Source organism: Oncorhynchus tshawytscha, linkage group LG03 (assembly GCF_018296145.1).
Source record: "Oncorhynchus tshawytscha isolate Ot180627B linkage group LG03, Otsh_v2.0, whole genome shotgun sequence".
Taxonomy (NCBI): Eukaryota; Metazoa; Chordata; class Actinopteri; order Salmoniformes; family Salmonidae; genus Oncorhynchus; species Oncorhynchus tshawytscha.
The window spans coordinates 31204206-31227364 of record NC_056431.1 but is presented as its reverse complement, the minus strand read 5'-3'; the positions used below and the strand labels follow the sequence as shown (position 1 = coordinate 31227364).

The 23159-nt window shown below is 41.8% G+C and overlaps 1 protein-coding gene across 1 annotated transcript; it reads left to right on the top strand.

Annotated features, from left to right (window-relative positions):
- The first annotated feature begins 278 nt into the window (after positions 1-278).
- LOC112234425 (terminal nucleotidyltransferase 5A) lies at positions 279-22696 on the top strand. Its single transcript, XM_024402548.2, has 2 exons — positions 279-908; positions 20593-22696. The coding sequence occupies exons 1-2, from the start codon at positions 756-758 to the stop codon at positions 21622-21624; spliced, it is 1185 nt and encodes a 394-aa protein (XP_024258316.1). The 5' UTR covers positions 279-755; the 3' UTR covers positions 21625-22696.
- Positions 22697-23159: the final 463 nt, after the last annotated feature.

Below are 23159 nucleotides of genomic sequence, written 5' to 3'. Positions count from 1 at the left end.
TTATGTGCTTTTTTTTATTACATTAATACTTACAAAATTAAGAAACAGTGACATTAGCTAATGAAGATTATCGCATAGGACTCAATGTACACGATCTCCTCAGCCTGTGTTTACAACATACCTTATTTTCTGCGTTTATCCAAAAACCCTACAGAAATGCATTTGTCCAACGAACCATGGCGGAGTTAGTGCCTTCAAAAATACTCTATTGCTCTCAATGTCGAACGCGCCCAATGTCTTGGGGGATATCAGTGAGTATGGAAAGGGGTGGAGGCTCTGGAAATGCGTCACTAGTACACAGGTTGTGCCAAACATTTCTCTGCACTGACTGGTGGCACTCGCAACAAGGCAAGGTCTTGATAATTAATGAGTGAACAAAAAAAAATCAGAGCCTCTATGCAAATGAGGAGCCTTTATAGACCTTGGATGAGCTTTTTGGATAACGATTCGCTGCAAACTTGTGACTGATCAGCTTAACATATGTGGATAAAGAGTTAAGCGTGTCTTGCATTTCAAACTTCAAGTATCTGACAGCAATCACATCTTCATTACTTTGCTGAATGAGGGAACGGATACTGAACATTTGTAGGCTATTGGAATTTACCACGATTGACCAAACTCATCCATTCATTATTCCCCCCTGCATTTTTAAGACGCACACCTCAACCGATTGATCCGGGAGTGATACAGCAAGATTAGACTACCGCATTCATTCCAATATATATATTTTTAACTCTGTTCAGTGCCACATCGCCATGTCAAGCGATACGTCGGATCAGAGTAGGCGGTTCTGTGTGCTGTCTTGGGATCAGGTACGTCGTTTGAACTCAATCCTCAGAGAAGCAATCCCGATTCACGGCCGCGGAAATTTCCCTACACTCTCTCTACAACCCCGGCAGATTGTTCAGGTAAAGCGCGTGCGCCACAACTTCTATACTGAGTATATGCTGTCTACTCTGAATCGCTTCATGTTTTGTGATGTACTGTTAGTAATGCCAAGTATGCATGTGCTTTGTTGCAAATGAAATGTCCCTATGGCATATTAAAGTAGTCTATTCGCCTATATTCTATTGAGTGATGGAGCCATGTCTCTGACCGACCTGGTCACAGAAAATGTATTATTCTGTATGTCAATCCGAGATACTCATTTAGTATGGCGTGTTACCTTTCGTATGGTATGCATTAATTTGTGGATGTCCATCACTCATTTTGTATGATACGAATTTTTTAAAAGTACAATATGTTACGAATTTGCGAAGCTTATGATATTACGAATTCTAGCTAGATGGTTAACATCAGTTAGGCTAGGGGTTAGGGTTAAATTTGGAGTAAAGGGTTAGCCAAAATGGTAAGGGGAAGGGTTAGCTAACATGCAAAGTAGCTAAAAAGTAGCTAAAGTTGCTAAAATGCTGAAGTTGTCCGTGATAAGATTTGCACTCGCAACCTTAGGGTTGCTCGACATTTGCGTTTATATGCCCACTATCCTCTTCAACCAACCACCCAACATTAGTTCTTGCCATATGTTACGTTTGGTTACTTATCATACCAGGTTGAGTACCTCCGATTTAAATGTACTATGCATGTACGTCTAGTCTGAGACCAAACTGATGCCTATCATACATATCTCTTCACTGTAGCAATAGTCATTCTCTTAGTTCAGGTCAAAGTGTGAGCTGAACTCCAACCCTGCCCCATATAGGACCTTTACTGTTGACGTCCACTCTGTTCAGTAGTGAGCTTCAGTAGGTGTTAACCCATTAACAATAGCCATTGCGGTAACTCTTTGCAACAATTTAGATTTCTGTAACTGCTATTATCATTGCGTTTACTTGATAGCTACCTACACAAATAGCAAGCTAGAACAAAGTGTTAATAAGATAAATTCATTTAAAAAGAAGAAAAGTAGACTACAGCAATGTGCTGATTCATACAGTTAGTTAACAAAACAGATCCCCGTTTTGTTCCGTTTGCTTCCGTTTAAGAAACTTTTTTCAACAGAATCAGCGGAATGAATACACCCTGAAACACAGTTCAATTTCATAGCAGCCACTTTGTCTTCCTTGTCGCATCTATGCGCCCTACTCCTCTCACCTCTTCCCTTCGCTTGTGGACTTCAATGCACAACACATCAGCTGTATGGGATCAGGTGAAAAAACCTTTCCAAGCAGAACTGCTACACACAGCCTACATTGTTGTCACCATATTAGTTAAAGTGACGTCATAGTCAGCATATTTATTCAGTTACACCGGCAGGCCCCGGTGGCAATAAGTTAGTAATACCAAAAGCTTACCTTGACTTGGAAGAGTTCCACTGTTGTGTTGGAAAGTCATAGCCAGCTAACTAACATAGTATCACTCTGTATGAGCAGGGTGTTTCAGTAGCCTTAACTAGCTAGCTGCATTTGCTAAGTAAGTGAAACTGAAAGTGGAAAAAAAAATCTTTCTCTATTTCTCTCTGCTTCTCCTGAATTTTGGAAGAAATTAATTTGTTCAACTATTATCCTTCTCTCTCTTTGAATCAACTACTCACCACATTCTATACACTGCAGTGCTAGCTAGCTGTAGTTTATGCTTTCAGTACTAGATTCATTCTCTGATACTTGATTGGGTGGACAGCATGTCAGTTCATGCTGGAGGACGTCATCCGAAAGTTGTCATAATTACTGTGTAAGTCTATGGAAGGGGTTGAGAACCATGAGCCTCCTAGGTTTAGTACTGAAGTCAATGTACCCAGAGGAGGACAGAAGATGGCTGTACTCCGGCTATATCATGGTGCTACCCTACAGAGTGCTGTTGAGGCTACTGTAGACATTCTTTGCAAAATAGTGTTTTAATTATTTGGTGACGTGATTATATTTAGTATAATTTTATCTAAAAATGATCACTTTTTAAATGTTTTACCATTTACATTTTTATGAAATTGACTTGAGGAGGATGGTCCTCCCCTTCCAGACAGTGGCTTGTGTTGTGTCTACCAAGGTGGTGCTGCTATCTGTCCAGGTCTCTCTTGAAAAATAGATTTTATCTCAATGAGACTAACCATGTTAAATAATCCGGACTGGCCAGTACTTGTATCTCCCTGCTGTAACTCTATCTCCAGCCCCCGTCTGCTGGTTTTCATTAATTAATATCCCCCTCTACATCAGACATGTTCTTATGCATGGGATGGATGGTGGTTATGTAATTGAAAGATCATGCCAGCTGCTTTAACAATGAACATATTGATTTGACTGACAGTTATGTAGTTAGTCATGATTAATTAATCCAGGATTTCTGGATGTGGTAGTGGATATTTTCAACCTTTATGATAAATGCTCACTGGACCCCCCCCCAGGCTTGTCTGGGATAAAAAATGACCGCCTAGGAACGGTGGGTTAACTGCCTTGTTCAGGGGCAGAACGACAGATTCTTACCTTGTCAGCTCAGTGATTCAATCTTGCATCCTTAGATTAACTAGTCCAATGCTCTAACCACATGACTCATTGCACTCCTTGAGGAGCCTGCCTGTTACGCGAATGCAGTAAGCCAAGGTAAGTTGCTAGCTAGTATTAAACTTATCTTATAAAAAACAAATCTATCATAATCACTAGTTAACTACACATGGTTGATGATATTACTAGTTTATCTAGCTTGTTCTGCGTTGCATATAATCGAGGCGGTGCGCATTCGCGAAAAAGGACTGTCGTTGCTCCAACGTGTACCTAACCATAAACATCAATGCCTTTCTTAAAATCAATACACAAGTATATATTTTTAAATCTGCATATTTAGTTAATATTGCCTGCTAACATGAATTTCTTTTAACTAGGTAAATTGTGTCATTCTTCTTGCAACAGAGTCAGGGTATATGCAGCAGTTTAGGCCGCTTGGCCTGTGTGAACACTATTTCTTCCTAACAAAGACAGCCGACTTCGCCAAACGGGGGATGATTTAACAAAAGCACAATCGTTGCATGACTGTACCTAACCATAAACACCAACGCCTTTCTTAAAATCAATACACAGAAGTATATATTTTTAAACCTGCATATTTAGCTAAAAGAAATACAGGTTAGCAGGCAATATTAACCAGGTGAAATTGTCACTTCTCTTACGTTCATTGCACACAGAGGCAGGGTATATGCAACAGTTTGGGCCGCCTGGCTCGTTGCGAACTAATTTGCCAGAATTTTACGTAATTATGACATAACATTGAAGGTTGTACAATGTAACAGCAATATTTAGACTTATGGATGCCACCCGTTAGATAAAATATGGAACGGTTCGTAATTTCACTGAAATAATAAACGTTTTGTTTTCGAAATGATAGTTTCCGGATTCGACCATATTAATGACCAAAGGCTTGTATTTCTGTGTCATTATGTTATAATTAAGTCTATGATTTGATAGAGCAGTCTGACTGAGCGATGGTAGGCAGCAGCAGGCTCGTAAGCATTCATTCAAACAGCACGTTAAGGTTTTCTTCCGGTGAAGGAAAGGAGGAACAAAATGCAGCGTGGTTATTATTAAACATCTTTAATAAATATGATAACGAACAATACAAAAACACTAAACGTAACGTGAAAAACCAAAACAGCCCTATCTGGTGCTAACAAACACAGAGACAGAAACAATCACCCACGAAACACTCAAAGAATATGGCTGCCTAAATATGGTTCCCAATCAGAGACAACGATAAACACCTGCCTCTGATTGAGAACCACTCCAGGCAACCATAGACTTTCCTAGACTACTATACTATACCACAATCCCATAACCTACAAAAAAAACAAGACAAAACACACCACATAAATAACCCATGTCACACCCTGGCCTGACCAAAATAATAAAGAAAACACAAAATACTAAGACCAGGGCGTGACACAGCAGCTCTTCGCTGTGCTTCAAGCATTGAACTACTTATGACTTCAAGCCTATCAACTCCCGAGATTACGCTGGTGTAACTGATGTGAAATGGCTAGCTAGTTAGCGGGGTGCTTGCTAATAGCGTTTCAAACATCACTCGCTCTGAGACTTGGAGTAGTTGTTCCCCTTGCTCTGCAAGGGCCGCGGCTTTTGTGGAGTGATGGGTAACAATGCTTCGAGGGTGGCTGTTGTCGATGTGTTCCTGGTTCGAGCCCAGGTAGGGGCGAGGAGAGGGACGGAAGCTATACTGTTACACTGGCAATACTAAAGTGCCTATGAAATACAAATCGTATAGAGATAAATAGTAATATAAATACTATATTAACCTCACCCTAAAACCTCTTACCTTGGTATATTGAAGTCTCATGTTAAAAGGAACCACCAGCTTTCTTATGTTCTGAGCAAGGAACTTAAACGTTAGCTTTTTTACATGGCACATTATTGCACTTTTACTTTCTTCTCCAACACTTTGTTTTTGCATTATTTAAACCAAATTGAACATGTTTCATTATTTATTTATTTGAGGCTAAATTTGAGGCTACATTTTTATTGATGTATTATATTAAGTTAAAATAAGTATTCATTCAGTATTGTTGTAATTGTCATTATTACAAATAAATTAACAAAATCGACCGATTAATCGGTATCGCCTTTTCTGGGCCTCCAATAATCGGTATCGGCGTTGAAAAATTATAATCGGTCGACCTCTAGTTCAAAGGGAGGGGTCAGTTGGGGAGAGGCTTGTGTTGTGCTGTCCGTCAGAAAAGTTGGAAAGACTCTCGTTCAGCCAATTAATAACGTAGAACAGCGTTTTTCCCGACCAAACAGCTGCATTGGACATGCGTTTTAGTTTGAAGGCAGCCTTACTCTGTGGTTCAAGTTGTATCTCATTTCCCCCTAAGTCCTCAGCCTCTCACCCTTGACCTCCCATTGACCCAGGGCCTCCTGCCAAACCCTCTGAGTCTCTTTGATAGGGAGTTCCTCCATGAGTAGACATGTTTATGGTGCATAGGGCTTCTCCACTCCTCATATTAGTGGCATATCTTGTATACTGAAGGAAAATGTAAATGCAACAATTTAAGATTTTACTGAGTTACAGTTCGTATAAGGAAATCAGTCAATTTAAATGCATTCATTAGGGCCTAATCTATGGATTTCACATGACTGGGAATACAGCTATGCCTCTTTTGGTCATATATAGAATACCTTAAAAAAAAGCTAGGGGCGTGGATCAGAAAACCAGTCAGTATCTTTTGCCTCATGCAGCGTGATCCATCTCCTGGAAGAACTGGGACATTTTCAACTTCCAGGAATTGTGCACAGATCCTTGTGTATTATCATGCTGAAACATTAGGTGTTGGAGGCAGGTGAATGGCACGACAATGGGTCTCAGGATCTCATCACGGTATCTCTGTGCATTAAAATGGCCATCGATAAATTGCAATTGTTTGTTGTCTGTAGCTTATGCCTCCCCATACCATAACCCCACCACCACCATGGGGAACTCTGTTCACAACGTTGATATCAGCAAATCGCTCGCCCACACAATGCCATCCACGCGGTCTGCCATCTTCCCGATACTGTTGAAACCGGGATTCATCTATGAAGAGCACACTTATCCAGTGACGTTCGAAGGTTAACATTTTTCTACTGAAGTCAGTTATGACGCCGAACTGCAATCAGGTCATGACTCAAGGTTTGATTTTTCAAGAGGCTTTATTACTGCCACTTTAAATTAGTTTGGTACACATCCGGTGGATAGGGAGCCATTTATTATATTCAACATAGGAGGGCCAAGCACAGGAAGCAGCTCTTTCAGTAGTTTAGTTGGGATAGGGTCCAGTATGCAGCTTGAAGGTGTAGAGGCCAAGACTATTTTCATGAATGTGTCGAGATATAGTATTAAAAAACTTGAGTGTCTCCCTTGATCCTAGGTCCTGGCAGTGTTGTGCAGACTCAGGACAACCGAGTTTTGGAGAAATACGCAGATTTAAAGAGGAGTCCGTAATTCTAATGATCATGATATTTTCGTCAAAGCCATCCTCTCTTGGGGATTGCTGCTTTTTAGTTAGCTTTGCTATAGTATCAAAAATACATTTAGGATTGTTCTTATTCTCCTCAATTAAGGATTAGGGTTAGGGCTCTAAGTACCATGCAGTATCGGTCTTTCCAAGCTAGTCGGAAGACTTCCAGTTTGGTGTAGCGCCATTTCTGTTCCATTTTTCTGGAAGCTTGCTTCAGGGCTTGGGTATTCTGTATACCAGTTTCTTATGACAAATGTTTTTTGTTTTAAGGGGTGCGACTGCATCTAGGGTATTACGCAAGGTTAAATTGAGTTCCTCAGTTAGGTGGTTAAACAGATTGTTGTAGTCCAATGTCCTTGGGTAGGCAGAGGGAGTCTGGAAGGGCATCAAGGGATCTTTGGGTTGTCTGAGAATTTATAGCATGACTTTTGATGATTCTTGGTTGGGGTCTGAGCAGATTATTTGTTGCGATTGCAGACGTAATAAAATGGTGTTCCGATAGACCAGGATTATGAGGAAAAACATTAAGATACACAATATTTATTCCACGGGACAAAACTAGGTCCAGAGTATGACTGTGGCAGTGAGTAGGTCCGGAGACATGTTGGACAAAGCCCACTGAGTCGATGATGGCTCCGAAAGCCTTTTGGAGTGTGTCTGTGGACTTTTCCATGTGAATATTAAAGTCACCAAAATATATATTTTTTATATTTGAATATGCCATGACTACAAGGTCCAATAGGAATTAAGGGAACTCAGTGAGGAACGCTGTATACGGCCCAGTAGGCCAGTAAACAGTAGCTATAAAAAGTGATTGAGTAGGCTGCATAGATTTCATGACTAGAAGCTCAAAAGATGAAAACAGACTTTTTTTCCTTTGTTAATTGAAATTTGCTATCGTAAATGTTAGCAACACCTCCGCTTTTGCGGGATGCGCGGGGGTTTTGGTCACTAGTGTAACCAGGAGGAGAGGCCTCATTTAACACTAAATTCATCAGGCTTAAGCCATGTTTTAGTCAGGCCAATCACATCAAGATTATGATCAGTGATTAGTTAATTGACTATAACTGCCTTGGTAGTGATTGATCTAACATTTAAGTAGCCCTATTTTGAGATGTGAGATTTCACAATCTTTTTCAATAATGACAGAAATGGAGGAGGTCTTTATTCCAGTGAGATTGCTAAAACACTGCCATGTTTAGTTTTGCCCATCCTAGATCGAGGCATAGACACATAGCTGAGCTGACTATGCTAGTGGCAGACTCTACTAAGATGGCAGGGTGGCTAACAGCCTGCTGCCTGGCCTGTACCCTATCTTATTGTGGAGCTAGTTGAGTTAGACAGGGCACTACATTTATAGATAAGATGAGAGCACCCCTCCAGCTAGGATGGAGTCTGTCACTCCTCATCAAGCCAGGCTTGGTCCTGTTTGTTGGTGAGTCCCAGGAAGAGTGCCATTTATCTACAAGTTGTATATTGTGGGAGGGGCAGAAAAGTTTTCAACCAGCGATTGAGTTGAGACTGCTGTAGAGCTCATCACTCCCCCTAACTGGGAAGGGGCCAAAGACAATTACTCGATGCTGATGCTGATCTGATTTACACGCTGAAGCAATGTTGCGCTTGGTGACCTGTGACTCTTTCATCCTAACGTCGTTGGTGCCAACGTGGATAACAATATCTCTATACTCTCTACACTCACCAGTTTTAGCCTTAGCCAGCACCATCTTCAGATTAGCCTTAACGTCGGTAGCCCTAACCCCTGGTAAAGAGTGTATGATCGCTTGATTATTTTTTTAAAAGTCTAATACTATGGGTAATGAACTAGGGTGTTCTCGGGTAATGACTAGGGTGTTCAATTTGTCAGAGCTAATGGTGGGAGGCTTCGGCGTCTCAGACCCGGTAATGGGTGGAGGAGAGACCAGAGAAGACTCGGACTCTGACTCCTACTCGTTGCTTAATGGGTTGAATGTTTCTGTCGGCTGAATGAGTGACACCGGTTGAGCATTCCTACAGTATTTCCTTCCAGAAGCCATGAGAAAATTGTCCAGCAGCGGGGACCGTGCGAGAGGATTTATGCTACCATCTGTACTTATTGGTGGCACAGACGCTGTTTCATTCCTTCCTACACTTAAATGACCCTTGCCTAAACGATTGCGTCTGAAGCTGGGCTTCCTCACCGTAAGGCGATCGTTCTCCTGTATATTATGAGTACAGCGACTGCATTTAGAAAGCATAATGTTAATGATCTAAACATCCGGCGCCGACAGAGATGGCCGCCTCGCTTCGCGTTCCTAGGAAACTATGCAGTTTTTTGTTTTTTTTACGTGTTATTTCTTACCCTAGTACCCCAGGTCATCTTAGGTTTCATTACATACAGCCGAGAAGAACTACTGAATATAAGATCAGCGTCAACTCACCATCAGTACGACCAAGAATATGTTTTTTGCGACGCGGATCCTGTGTTCTGCCTTACAACCAGGACAACGGAGTGGATTACATGCAGCGACCCAAAAAAACGACTCAGAAAAAGAGGGAAACGAAGCGGTCTTCTGGTCAGACTCCGGAGACGGGCACACCGTGCACCACTCCCTAGCATTCTTCTTGCCAATGTCCAGTCTCTTGACAACAAGGTTGATGAAATCCGAGCAAGGGTAGCATTCCAGAGGGACATCAGAGACTGTAACGTTCTATGCTTCACGGAAACATGGCTAACTGGAGAGACGCTATCCGAAGCGGTGCAGCCAGCGGGTTTCTCCACGCATCGCACCGACAGAAACAAACATCTTTCTGGTAAGAAGAGGGGCGGGGGCGTATGCCTCATGGCCAACGTGACATGGTGTGATGAAAAACATACAGGAACTCAAATCCTTCTGTTCACCTAATTTAGAATTCCTCACAATCAAATGTAGACCGCATTATCTACCAAGAGAATTCTCTTCGATTATAATCACAGCCGTATATATCCCCCCCAAGCAGACACATCGATGGCTCTGAACAAACTTTATTTAACTCTCTGCAAACTGGAAACGATTTATCCGGAGGCTGCATTCATTGTAGCTGGGGATTTTAACAAGGCTAATCTGAAAACAAGACTCCCTAAATTTTATCAGCATATCGATTGCGCAACCAGGGGTGGAAAGACCCTGGGTCATTGTTACTCTAACTTCCGCGACGCATATAAGGCCCTGCCCCGCCCCCTTTTGGAAAAGCTGACCACGACTCCATTTTGTTGATCCCTGCCTACAGACAGAAACTAAAACAAGAGGCTCCCACGCTGCGGTCTGTCCAACGCTGGTCCGACCAAGCTGACTCCACACTCCAAGACTGCTTCCATCACGTGGAGTGGGAGATGTTTCGTATTGCGTCAGACAACAACATTGACGAATACGCTGATTCGGTGTGCGAGTTCATTAGAACGTGCGTTGAAGATGTCGTTCCCATAGCAACGATTAAAACATTCCCTAACCAGAAACCGTGGATTGATGGCAGCATTCGTGTGAAACTGAAGGCGCGAACCACTGCTTTTAATCAGGGCAAGGTGTCTGGTAACATGACTGAATACAAACAGTGCAGCTATTCCCTCCGCAAGGCTATCAAACAAGCTAAGCGCCAGTACAGAGACAAAGTAGAATCTCAATTCAACGGCTCAGACAAAAGAGGCATGTGGCAGGGTCTACAGTCAATCACGGACTACAGGAAGAAACCCAGCCCAGTCACGGACCAGGATGTCTTGCTCCCAGGCAGACTAAATAACTTTTTTGCCCGCTTTGAGAACAATACAGTGCCACTGACACGGCCTGCAACAAAAACATGCGGTCTCTCCTTCACTGCAGCCGAAGTGAGTAAGACATTTAAATGTGTTAACCCTCGCAAGGCTGCAGGCCCAGACAGCATCCCCAGCCACGCCCTCAGAGCATGCGCAGACCAGCTGGCCGGTGTGTTTACGGACATATTCAATCAATCCCTATACCAGTCTGCTGTTCCCACATGCTTCAAGAGGGCCACCATTGTTCCTGTTCCCAAGAAAGCTAAGGTAACTGAGCTAAACGACTACCGCCCCGTAGCACTCACATCCGTCATCATGAAGTGCTTTGAGAGACTAGTCAAGGACCATATCACCTCCACCCTACCTGACACCCTAGACCCACTCCAATTTGCTTACCGCCCAAATAGGTCCACAGACGATGCAATCTCAACCACACTGCACACTGCCCTAACCCATCTGGACAAGAGCAATACCTATGTGAGAATGCTGTTCATCGACTACAGCTCGGCATTCAACACCATAGTACCCTCCAAGCTCGTCATCAAGCTCGAGACCCTGGGTCTCGACCCCGCCCTGTGCAACTGGGTACTGGACTTCCTGACGGGCCGCCCCCAGGTGGTGAGGGTAGGCAACAACATCTCCTCCCCGCTGATCCTCAACACTGGGGCCCCACAAGGGTGCGTTCTGAGCCCTCTCCTGTACTCCCTGTTCACCCACGACTGCGTGGCCACGCACGCCTCCAACTCAATCATCAAGTTTGCGGACGACACAACAGTGGTAGGCTTGATTACCAACAACGACGAGACGGCCTACAGGGAGGAGGTGAGGGCCCTCGGAGTGTGGTGTCAGGAAAATAACCTCACACTCAACGTCAACAAAACTAAGGAGATGATTGTGGACTTCAGGAAACAGCAGAGGGATCACCCCCATCCACATCGATGGAACAGTAGTGGAGAGGGTAGCAAGTTTTAAGTTCCTCGGCATACACATCACAGACAAACTGAATTGGTCCACTCACACAGACAGCATCGTGAGGAAGGCGCAGCAGCGCCTCTTCAACCTCAGGAGGCTGAAGAAATTCGGCTTGTCACCAAAAGCACTCACAAACTTCTACAGATGCACAATCGAGAGCATCCTGGCGGGCTGTATCACCGCCTGGTATGACAACTGCACCGCCCTCAACCGTAAGGCTCTCCAGAGGGTAGTGAGGTCTGCACAACGCATCACCGGGGGCAAACTACCTGCCCTCCAGGACACCTACACCACCCGATGCTACAGGAATGCCATAAAGATCATCAAGGACATCAACCACCCGAGCCACTGCCTGTTCGTGAGACTCTCTACCGAGAGACTGAAAAACAGCTTCTATCTCAAGGCCATCAGACTGTTAAACAGCCACCACTAACATTGAGTGGCTACTGCCAACACACTGTCAATGACACTGACTCTACTCCAGCCACTTTAATAATGGGAATTGATGGGAAATGATGTAAATATATCACTAGCCACTTTAAACAATGCTACCTTATATAATGTTACTTACCCTACATTATTCATCTCATATGCATACGTAGATACTGTACTCTATATCATCGACTGCATCCTTATGTAATACATGTATCACTAGCCACTTTAACTATGCCACTTGGTTTACATACTCATCTCATATGTATATACTGTACTCGATATCATCTACTGTATCTTGCCTATGCTGCTCTGTACCATCAGTCATTCATATATCCTTATGTACATATTCTTTATCCCCTTACACTGTGTATAAGACAGTAGTTTTTTGGAATTGTTAGTTAGATTACTTGTTCGTTATTACTGCATTGTCGGAACTAGAAGCATAAGCATTTCGCTACACTCGCATTAACATCTGCTAACCATGTGTATGTGACAAATAAAATTTGATTTGATTTGACTAGTTAGCTTCGGGTGGTGGAGGTCGTGTAGAACCATGTCCAGATAGTGTCCGGGGTGAAAAAGTTGAATGAAAAAAGTTGAGCGAGGGAGAAAAATAAAAAATATTAAATGGTAATTAAAAAGTAAAAAACTTAGTTTTTTATGACAAAAAGTAGCAAAGAAATGTTAGCAACAAACCGCACAGCAGCACGTAAACAAGTTTACAAGTTGTGACCGGAAATGACGATAAGGAAAATGATGTTTAACTAGCAAATATTATATTTGTTTTCGCCTCTCATTTAAAGCTTCCTGATTTTAAGCTAGCCAGTTGATAGTAATGCTAGGATGAATGTCATTACACTTCTTTGGACACTGTGTTATCAAACCTCCAAACGAGCTTCAATGCCATACAACACTCCTTCCGTGGCCTCCAAATGCTAGTAAAACAAAATGCATGCTGTTCAACCGATCGCTGCCCAAACCCTCCCACCCAACTAGCATCACTACTCTGGATGGTTCTGACTTAGAATATGTGGACAACGATAAATACCTACAGTTGAAGTCGGAAGTTTACATACACCTTAGCCAAATACATTTAAACTCAGTTTTTCACAATTCCTGACATTTAATCCCTGTAAAAATTCCCTGTCTTAGGTCAGTTAGGATCACCACTTTATTTAAAAAATGTGAAATGTCAGAATAATAGTAGTTATTTATTTCAGCTTTTATTACTTTCATCACATTCTCAGTTGGTCAGAAGTTGCCATACAGTCAATTAGGGTAGCCTTCCACAAACTTCCCACAATAAGTTGGGTGAATTTTGACCCGTTCCTCCTGACAGAGCTGGTGTAACTGAGTCCGGTTTGTAGGCCTCCTTGAGTGACACACGCTTTTTTTTGATGGCCACTCCAATACCTTGACTTGGTTGTCCATAAGCCATGTTGCCACAACTTTGTATGCTTGGGGTCACTGTCCATTTTGCGACCAAGCTTTAACCTGACTGATGTCTTGAGATGTTGCTTCAATATATCCACATAATTGTCCTTCCTCATGATGCACCAGTCCCTCCTGCAGCAAAGCACCCCCACAAAATGATGCTGCCACCCCTGTGCTTCATGGTTGGGATGGTGTTCTTCAGCTTGCAAGCATCCCTCTTTTCCCTCCAAACATAACGATGGTCATTATGGCCGAACAGTTCTATTTTTGTTTCATCAAACCAGAGGAAATTTCTCCAAAAAGTATGATCTTTGTCCCCATGTGCAGTTGCAAAGTGTAGTCTGGCTTTTTAATGGCTGTTTTGGAGCACTCACTTCTTCCTTGGTGAGCGGCCTTTCAGGTTATGTCGATATAGGACTCGTTTTACTGTGGATATGATACTTTGGTACCTGTTTCCTCCAGCATCTTCACAAGGTCCTTTGCTGTTGTTCTGGGATTCATTTGCACATTTCGCACCAAAGTACGTTCATCTCTAGGAGATAGAATGTGTCTCCTTCCTGATAGGTATGACCACTGCGTGGTCCCACTGTGTTTATACTTGCGTACTATTGTTTGTACAGATGAATGTGGTACCTTCGGGCATTTGAAAACTGCTCCCAAGGATGAACCAGACTTGTGGAGGTCTACAATATTTTTTCTGAGGTTTTGGCTGATTTCTTTTGATTTTCCCATGATGTGAAGCAAAGAGGCACTGAGTTTGAAGGTAGGCCTTGAAATCCATTCACAGGTACACCTCCAATTGACTCAAACGATGTCAATCAGAACCTTCTAAAGCTGTGACATAATTTTCTGGAACCTTCCAAGCTGTTGAAAAGGCACAATCATCTTAGTGTATGTAAACTTCTGACCCACTGGAATTGTGATTGTGAATTATAAATGAAATAATCTGTCTGTAAACAATTGTTGGAAAAATGACTTGTGTCACGCACTAAGTAGATGGCCTAACCGACTTGCCAAAACTATAGTTTGTTAACAAGAAATTTGTGGAGTGGTTGAAAAACGAGTTTTAATGACTCCGACCTAAGTGTATGTAAACTTCCGACTAACTACAGGTGTCTCGCTAGACTGTAAACTCTCCTTCCAGACTCATATTAAGCATCTCCAATCCAAAATTAAATCTGGAATTGGCTTCCTATTTCGCAACAAAACCTCCTTCACTCATGCTGCCAAACATACCCTCGTAAAACTGACTATCCTACTGATCCTTGACTTCGGCGATGTTATTTACAAAATTGTCTCCAACACTCTACTCAGCCAATTGGATTCATTCTATCACAGTGCCATCCGTTTTGTCACCAAAGCCCCATATACTACCCACCACTGCGACCTGTATGCTCTCGTTGGCTGGTGCTCGCTTCATATTCGTCACCAAACCCACTGGCTCCTGGTCATCTATAAGTCTTTGCTAGATAAAGCTCCGCCTTATCTCAGCTCACTGGTTACCATAGCAACACCCACCCGTAGCACGCACTCCAGCAGGTACATTTCACTGGTCATCCCCAAAGCCAACACCTCCTTTGGCAGCCTTTCCTTCCAGTTCTCTGCTGCCAATGACTGGATTGAATTGCAAAAATCACTGAAGTTGGAGACTTATATCTCCCTCACTAACTTTAAGCATCAGCTGTCAGAGCAGCTTACCGATCACTGCAGCTGTACACAGCCCATCTGTAAATAGCCCATCCAACCAACTACCTATCTTGTCCCATATTTGTTTTTGTGCTGTTTTACACACCAGTATTTCTACTTGCACATCCTCATCTGCACATCTATCACTTCAGTGTTAATTGCTAAATTGTAATTACTTCGCCACTATGGCCTATTTATTGACTTACCTTCTTACTTCATTTGCACACACTGTATACAGATTTTTTCTATTGTGTTCTTTACTATACGTTTGTTTATCCCATGTTTAACTCTGTTGTTTTTGTTGCACTGCTTTGCTTTATCTTGGCCAGGTCGCAGTTGTAAACTGCCTAACTGGTTAATCGGGATAGCCCCCCTTTTTTAAAATTTTCGCCTAAAATGACATATTAAATCTAACTGCCTGTAGCTCAGGCCCTGAAGCAAAAGATATGCATAGTCTTGGTACCCTTTGAAAGGAAACACTTTGAAGTTTGTGGATTTGTGAATTGAATGTGGGAGAATATAACACAATAGATCTTGTTGAAGAATATACAATGAAAAAAACAACCTTTTTCCCCCTGCAACCATCTTTGAAACGCAACAGAAGGGTCCCAAATCTAGCCATCACTCTGGTTGTAATTCTGATGGTGTCCACAAGAGGGCAGCAGTGTATGTGCAAAGTTTCAGACTGATAACTTGAAGTAGGAGCAAGCTACTTGACATTTAGAGTGAAGTCACCCAGGTACATTTGGGCTAATCGTGAAGGACACATTTACATTTACATTACATTTTTCTGTAAGAATGTTGTCAAATCTGTATACTTAGACTTTGATTTAGCTCTTCCAGTATTAATAGCCATATTGTAAGTTCAACATTAGGAAAACACCCAGTTTTCAAAACTTCATAACTCTCCATATTCTTGCAATTTTTGTCTAAAAGGAAAAGGCTTGCTGTCAAAGGTCAGCAGCAACATTTTGGGACAGATATGGGGTTTCCGAATAATACCGCAAAGCCCAGCTCATTGGCTGTCTAGCTAGCTTTGTTTGACCCTGATTGGTGCTTATTTGACAAAGTTAGTCAATCAAGTGAAGACCGCCTGTGTCATTTGGCGTCGCTCTCTGACCAAATTTGGTGTCCTATAGGATATACTACTCTCCTAATGATATATTGAAGTCTGGTTACTTTCTAGGATCTCTGAGGAAAAAATAAATATGTAATTTGAGTGGTTGAAACAACGTTTAGGGTAAAATTTTCCGATTCCTTTCTTTGCAAATTTAATGAATGGAAATACAAAATCGATCGTGCATGCCATATGGACATTTTTATGGATCTGAAAAAGGATTTTATCGAACAAAACGAAACTTCATGTAATTTCTGGGACCCTTGGGATGATAAATCAGAGAAAGATTTCAGAATGTAAGTACACATTTCAACTTCAGAGGTGAATTTATCAAACCTGTCACCGTGAAAAAAGTGTTTTGTTGTTAGGAGCTCTCCTCAAACAATAGCATGGAATTTTTTCGCAGTAATAGCTACTCTAAATTGGATAGTGCAGTTATATTAACAAGAATTTAAGTTTTCAGCCGATATAAGACACGGTCATGACACACGGCGCTCCATGATTTACATTTGACGGAACTCTTATCTCTAAGATGTAATAAAGGTGAAATAAAAAAATATATATATAAAAATGAGCTGCTGTCAATTTCATCTGAAATGTACCATTGTTAAACAAATTACCGTTACTTTGTAGACATGACTTCTCCTCTTCAAGCTATTTCCTTAGATTTGATTGATGGAAAAATCCAGCCAATGGTTGCAGCAATACTGCAAATCTTTTTATACAAACGTACAAAACATTCTATAAGCTTATGAATCTCTTGGTAACGTGACAAGTGTGTGCAGATAAATCTGCAAGTGTGTTTTTGATTCACAGCAGAATATTAATAGTTGTAAATGGACTTCTGCAAATATTATTGAATGTATTCAAATGTCATGTTTCAAGTTTGTGACTAGGGATGCACCGATATGACATTTTTGGCTGATACCGATATCCTCCTTGCCAAAAAAGGATAGAGATATTTTAACATTTTAGCGGCCTTTTAAGCATTCTAGTAGACTTAAATAGTTGAAACACACACGCACTCTGACCAAAAAAGTTATACGTAAATGCCAACAATTTTTGGTTACTACAAGTTTTGGTTATTACATGATTCCATATGTGTTATTTCATAGATTTGATGACTTCACTATTATTCTACAATGTAAAAAATTAAGAAAAACCCTGGAATGAGTAGGTGCCCAAACTTTTTACTGGTACTGTTGTTGGGAAAGTTATGATTAAATGACTGAACAAACCATTTTAAATGGAACTGTAACTAAGTAAAACTTCTACTCTGTTTTATTATATCTGATTAACAATATGAGTTCATAAGAAGGGATTGTGAGACACGGACAAGGAGTAATTAAAGTTAATGAACACCATTCCAACTAGGAAGAAACGAATGGGTTGTGGACTGTGTAAACACATAAGGTCGTTAGCCTATGGTTGAACCTACGGAACTGAGCTCTGGGGTTTTTAGATAAGACAGTGAGTGCATTCCTAAGTTTTCTGTTAATTAGAACTGTCAGCTCAGTGTTGATTGATAATGTTGAGGGGTCAAAAGTTACCTGGGAGTGTGTTAGTAAGTTAGAATGAACTTTTCACCTCACTTTGTCCCGGTCGAGAGGAGGGGATTCTGTTTAGCAATGAAATGACGTCATGATTTGTATATAAACTGTTGCTCGTGGTAAAGTGGCAGCGCACTCCGAGAATAAATTCTGTTAACTATTATTGAAAAGACTGGTCTCCATCTATTTTATGCAAACAAGAATCTTACAAATTCTCATAAAATAGATTAAGGGTTTTCAATTAATGAAAGCACATTGGCATAATTAAATTACACTAACAACTGTATGTAAATTTGCTTTCTGTATTACATTTTCAATAAATGGGTGAGAAAAAGATTATATTAATTCATTTGAATTCAAGCTGTAACCCGACAAAATCTAGGGGTATGAAGTCAAGGGGTATGAAACATTTCTGAATGCACTATTAAGTGTTGAGTCTAGCTTAGTCTAGTTTCACAGCATCTGTAGTCCCTGTCCAATTGATAACTGTAATCTGACTGGACACTGCTACTTTGTTGCAGAAAGCAATATAAGGCTACTGATCAAAAAGTTACTAAGAATTTAGTATCATTTGGCATTAAGGTGACCCACACCATTCAATTAGCTTTAATTATATACATACCAATCATGGAGCCCACATGTCTGTCTTTGCTGTAGAGCCCATGATGTATGTCTATGCACTTAGGGGGTGTACTGTTGAATGAAACTGCAGGCCTTTGTCTGTCTGCAGCCTAACCCATTATGTATAAATAGAGGCAGCTTATGATCTGATGGACATGATGAGAATGTTAATTACTGTCAGACTGACACTAATCTGTCAGGACGAGGAGATTTGAAGGCTGCAATGGGAGGAGGTAGGGAGGTAAGAGTTGGAGAGGTGTTTTGCTAAAGTGTGATGCAAGTACTTGAGATATAATATGTGTAGGATCTGTACAATAGGTTAGTCCAGTTTCCAGTTGTATTTAAGATTGTTTGCTCTTTGATATTTTTTAAGTTTATTTTTTTTCTCATTTACAACTTAGACCTGGCCAAGATAAAGCAAACCAGTGTGACACAAACATCAACACAGAGTTACGCATGGAATAAACAAACATACAGTCAAAAACACAATCGAAAAAAAGTCTATATACTGTGTGTTCAAACAGCGTGATGAGGTAAGGCAATAAATAGGCCATAGTGGCGAAGTAATTACAATTTAGTAAACTAACACTGGAGTGATAGATGTGCAGATGATGATGTGCAATTAGAAATACTGTTGTGCAAAAGAGCAAAAAAGTAAATAAGAAAACATTGGGGATGAGGTAGGTAGATTGGATGGGCTATTTACACACCTATCAGTGTGTGGGCTTTTTATAAACATTAGCTAAAATGATTCATTCTTAAATTAAAAGTTTCTCTGTATTTCATTGCATTTTACTGCATATTGTTACATGCAAAATAAGTTTAAAAAATGTATGGTAGAACATGGTAGTACAGCCTACCATGTTCTACAATCAATTTTTTTAAATTGGTGAAATGTAGACTACACATTTCCTAGCATCTAGCTTACATATCTGCCTGTGCTAAAGCCTTATTGAGAGTGTTGAGGATTCTGACTGAAAGCTGTGATCACTTTCAAATGCAAGTTACATCGATTCTTACCCGAAAGAGCTCTTTGGATTTTAAGAGTAAATGACATGTTTCCTTTACATGCACGAACTGTGCATTTTAATGGTGCCAACCCACCAAGTGGATTGAGTTTAGCTTTAGAGTGTGCTGTTAGTGCCACATCTTTGTATTTCCTGAGGTCTTCTAGACACACTTTCTCAGTGTGACTGCCAGTGTCTGTTAGCGTGCCATTCCTACCACTATCTAACTATGGAGCATAGACCCAGTGATGTCAGACTTGGGACACCCTCTTCACAGATGATTGTGGCGGCCTCTTTGCTGAACTGGTCCTGCAGATCACCGGGCCTCTGAAAGTGAAACCTTTGACCCAACGGTTGTGGAGATTGGAGCAAGATTTTCTCATTGTCTGCTCCACTAGGGCCTATGCTAAGGCAAACGCTTACTACCGGTGTGAATCGCAGTGCAGGGGTATAAATCCTATAGCACTAACTGCTGCCGTCTGGGTTGTGTTCATTAAAGCATGCAACAGAAAGCGTTTGAAAAAGTTTTGCAATGGAAACCCGAAAATTCGTTTTTCTTATTTAATTTTGTTCCTACTGAACATGGCCCTTGTGAAACAGGCATGACCCAGACAGTGAGTCAGATCCTCAGTGAGTAGTCCTAACTCTTCTGCTATCCTTCTGGGCCTGTTAGTTTCCATTCAAACTGATGGCGGTGATGATTAAATGTACTTTCGTGAGCAGTGTATTGATCTCTGCCTAGTGCTTACACAGCCTATTGACTTTTCCAGAGGCCCATGTTGGAACTTATTGAGAAATGTCTCAAGATGTTTACTTGAGTCTTTGTAGGTCCGTGTGTGTGTGTGTGTGTGTTCTTTGGTTGAATAATGTTGGCAAGGAGGAGGCAGGTGGTCTGGCACCAAAGTCAGCAAATGTTCCACAAGGGAAAGGCATGTCTGTCCTGTATGGGCAAGGAGTGCCTTTGGACATAACCAATTACATTTATATTACTTCAGAAATGTATTTTTTGTAATTAAACATAAAAATGAAAAGCGTTTGAGCATATGTCTAATACATACTCTGTCTCCTTTACCCAGGTGGTGCGGGCGCGACTGGAGGAGAGGGGCGTGTCAGTACGAGACGTGCGGCTGAACGGCTCTGCAGCCAGCCATGTGCTCTACCAGGACACTGGCATGGGCTACAAGGACCTGGACCTGATCTTCGTTGTGTCTCTGAAGGATGACCAGGCTTTCCGGCTAGTCAAGGACGTGGTAATGGACTGCCTATTGGACTTCCTACCAGCGGGGGTCAGAAAGGAGCGCATCTCGCCGCTGACCCTTAAAGAGGCCTACGTGCAGAAACTGGTGAAAGTATGCAACGACACAGACCGCTGGAGCCTCATCTCACTGTCCAACAACACGGGCAAGAATGTGGAGCTCAAGTTCGTGGACTCTCTCAGGCGGCAGTTTGAATTCAGCGTGGACTCCTTCCAGATTGGCTTGGACTCGCTGCTGCTGTTTGACCACTGTTCAGAGACGGCCATGTCCGAGAGCTTCCACCCCACCGTGATTGGGGAGAGTGTGTATGGGGACTTTGAGGGTGCCATGGGTCATCTGTGTCAGCGGATCATTGCCACACGCAGCCCCGAGGAGATCCGAGGCGGGGGGCTACTTAAGTACTGCCACTTGCTGGCGCAGGGGTTCAGGCCCATCTGTGAAACGGAGATGAAGGCTCTGCAGCGCTACATGTGCTCACGCTTCTTCATCGACTTCTCTGACATCTGCGAGCAGCAGCGTAAGCTGGAGGCCTACCTGCAGAACCACTTTGCTGGCATGGAGCACAAGCGCTATGAGTGCCTGATGACTCTGCACCAGGTGGTGAATGAAAGCACTGTGTGTCTGATGGGCCATGAGCGGCGCCAGACGCTCAGCCTCATCTCTATGTTGGCGCTACAGGTGCTGGCTGAGCAGAACGCAATCCCCACGGTGACCAACGTCACCTGCTTCTACCAGCCCGCACCCTACGTGCGTGACATCAACTTCAGCAATTACTACATAGCACATGTGCAGCCACAGCCACCGCTAGTTCACTACAGTAACTCTCACCATACGTGGCTGCACTGTAACTGAGCTAACAAGCATGTGCAGGGCAGAGGTGGATGTGGCATCCAATGTTTCTCTCCATTGGGTTGGAGCTGTGGAATGGTAGCCTTGCTCTTTGTCTTTCAAAATAAATAAATAAATAAACTAAGCAAATGGAAATGTGACTTGACTGAAACGATCCTTTACTGCTGTATGATTTTAGCCAATCTTCTCTCAACAATTGTATTTCTCCTCACACAACGTTTGTTAAGTTGACGGTCATTTTCACATGTAACAAGAATGTTGAAGTAAGTGAGAAAGAAATCTTAGATTTTTTTTAAATAAGAAAATAAAAACATTTCTTTTGGAAGAAACAAACTATGAAGCTTTATTTTCAGACTGCCGCTTCAGTTGACTTATTTTTTAAACAACAGTTACAGGACCAAAGATGTATTTTGTTCAGAACAGAAGGGATTATTGTGATTCCAAGTGCCTAAAATGATCTGAGCAATTTACAAAAATGCCTCAGTAAAGTGAGAGCTGTGTTTTTTTTTAGGGGTTTGTGTTGCCTAGATTACTCCAAATCTCTTTTCAGGGACAGAGACATTCATCTTCATGCGATTTAAATAAATACAATTTTTATAAATCCCTATCCTCGTTTTTTAAATTCTGAAATATGTGTATTATAAGCATAGCCTGTGTAAATGGGAAAGAAAGGCCTTGATATTGTTGGGTTCTGAGAATATGAAATATACTTATTCATGTCACTGAGGGAGTGCTGAGGTTTTAGAGTGTATACCAGAAGGGAATGGGTGAAGGAGGAACTTATATAGTGTGTGCAATTAAGCTTGTAATGTGTTGAGTTCAGGGAAGCGATTTACATGCGGCAGGCATTGATAAGGGGAGAGAGCCATGGACTAGTGATGGAGGGGGGTTGAGGTCAGGTCAGGTCACATTAAGGGAGAAATAAAAGTTTATGGCCCGTATCACTAGTGTCCTGCCTAGCAGTAAAGAACGATGTTTGTACAGATGTGTAGGAGTGCTTGTGTAAATATCAGTGCTTGTGTGAAAATGTTTTTGTCTAATGCAGCTTTATTGATCCTCTGGGAAGAATAAACTTGGTTAAGCTTTCATAGTGTCTGAGTTTTTTAGTCTGAGAATTAGAACCTAACAATACCAAAATAGCTCCTAGTTTATGGATCCTGCCATCTGTTGTACATGCATCTTTAACTACCCATAAAGGGATAGGATTTCTACACCATAAAAACTGTGGGGACTGTAAGTTGCTCTAGATAACAACAAAAATGCAGCTGTCCACCCTTTTAAGAGGGTAATATAGCTATGATTATCTTGATGACATACTGACAACTAAAGACAACCCAGACCAGTTCCAGGAATTAGCCTGTGGAAAAACATAGTGTCTGTCTGAGTGCCACTTCTTAAACTGGGCTTGTAAGATCCATTACAATCTGAGGACATGAACCATAAGAAGGCCTTTCTGAAGCACAATGGCCTCTCTCTGGTGTGATACTAAAGCTTTGACAAAGGCTGGTTTGTTCTCCCACCCATGTTGCCAGTGGAAA

Bases quoted from the DNA above. Each gene is read 5' to 3' on its own strand.
- LOC112234425 (XM_024402548.2), top strand. From the start codon at position 756: ATGTCAAGCGATACGTCGGATCAGAGTAGGCGGTTCTGTGTGCTGTCT. The intron at 909-20,592 runs GTAAAGCGCGTG...TCCTTTACCCAG, and splicing joins AACCCCGGCAGATTGTTCAG to GTGGTGCGGGCGCGACTGGA.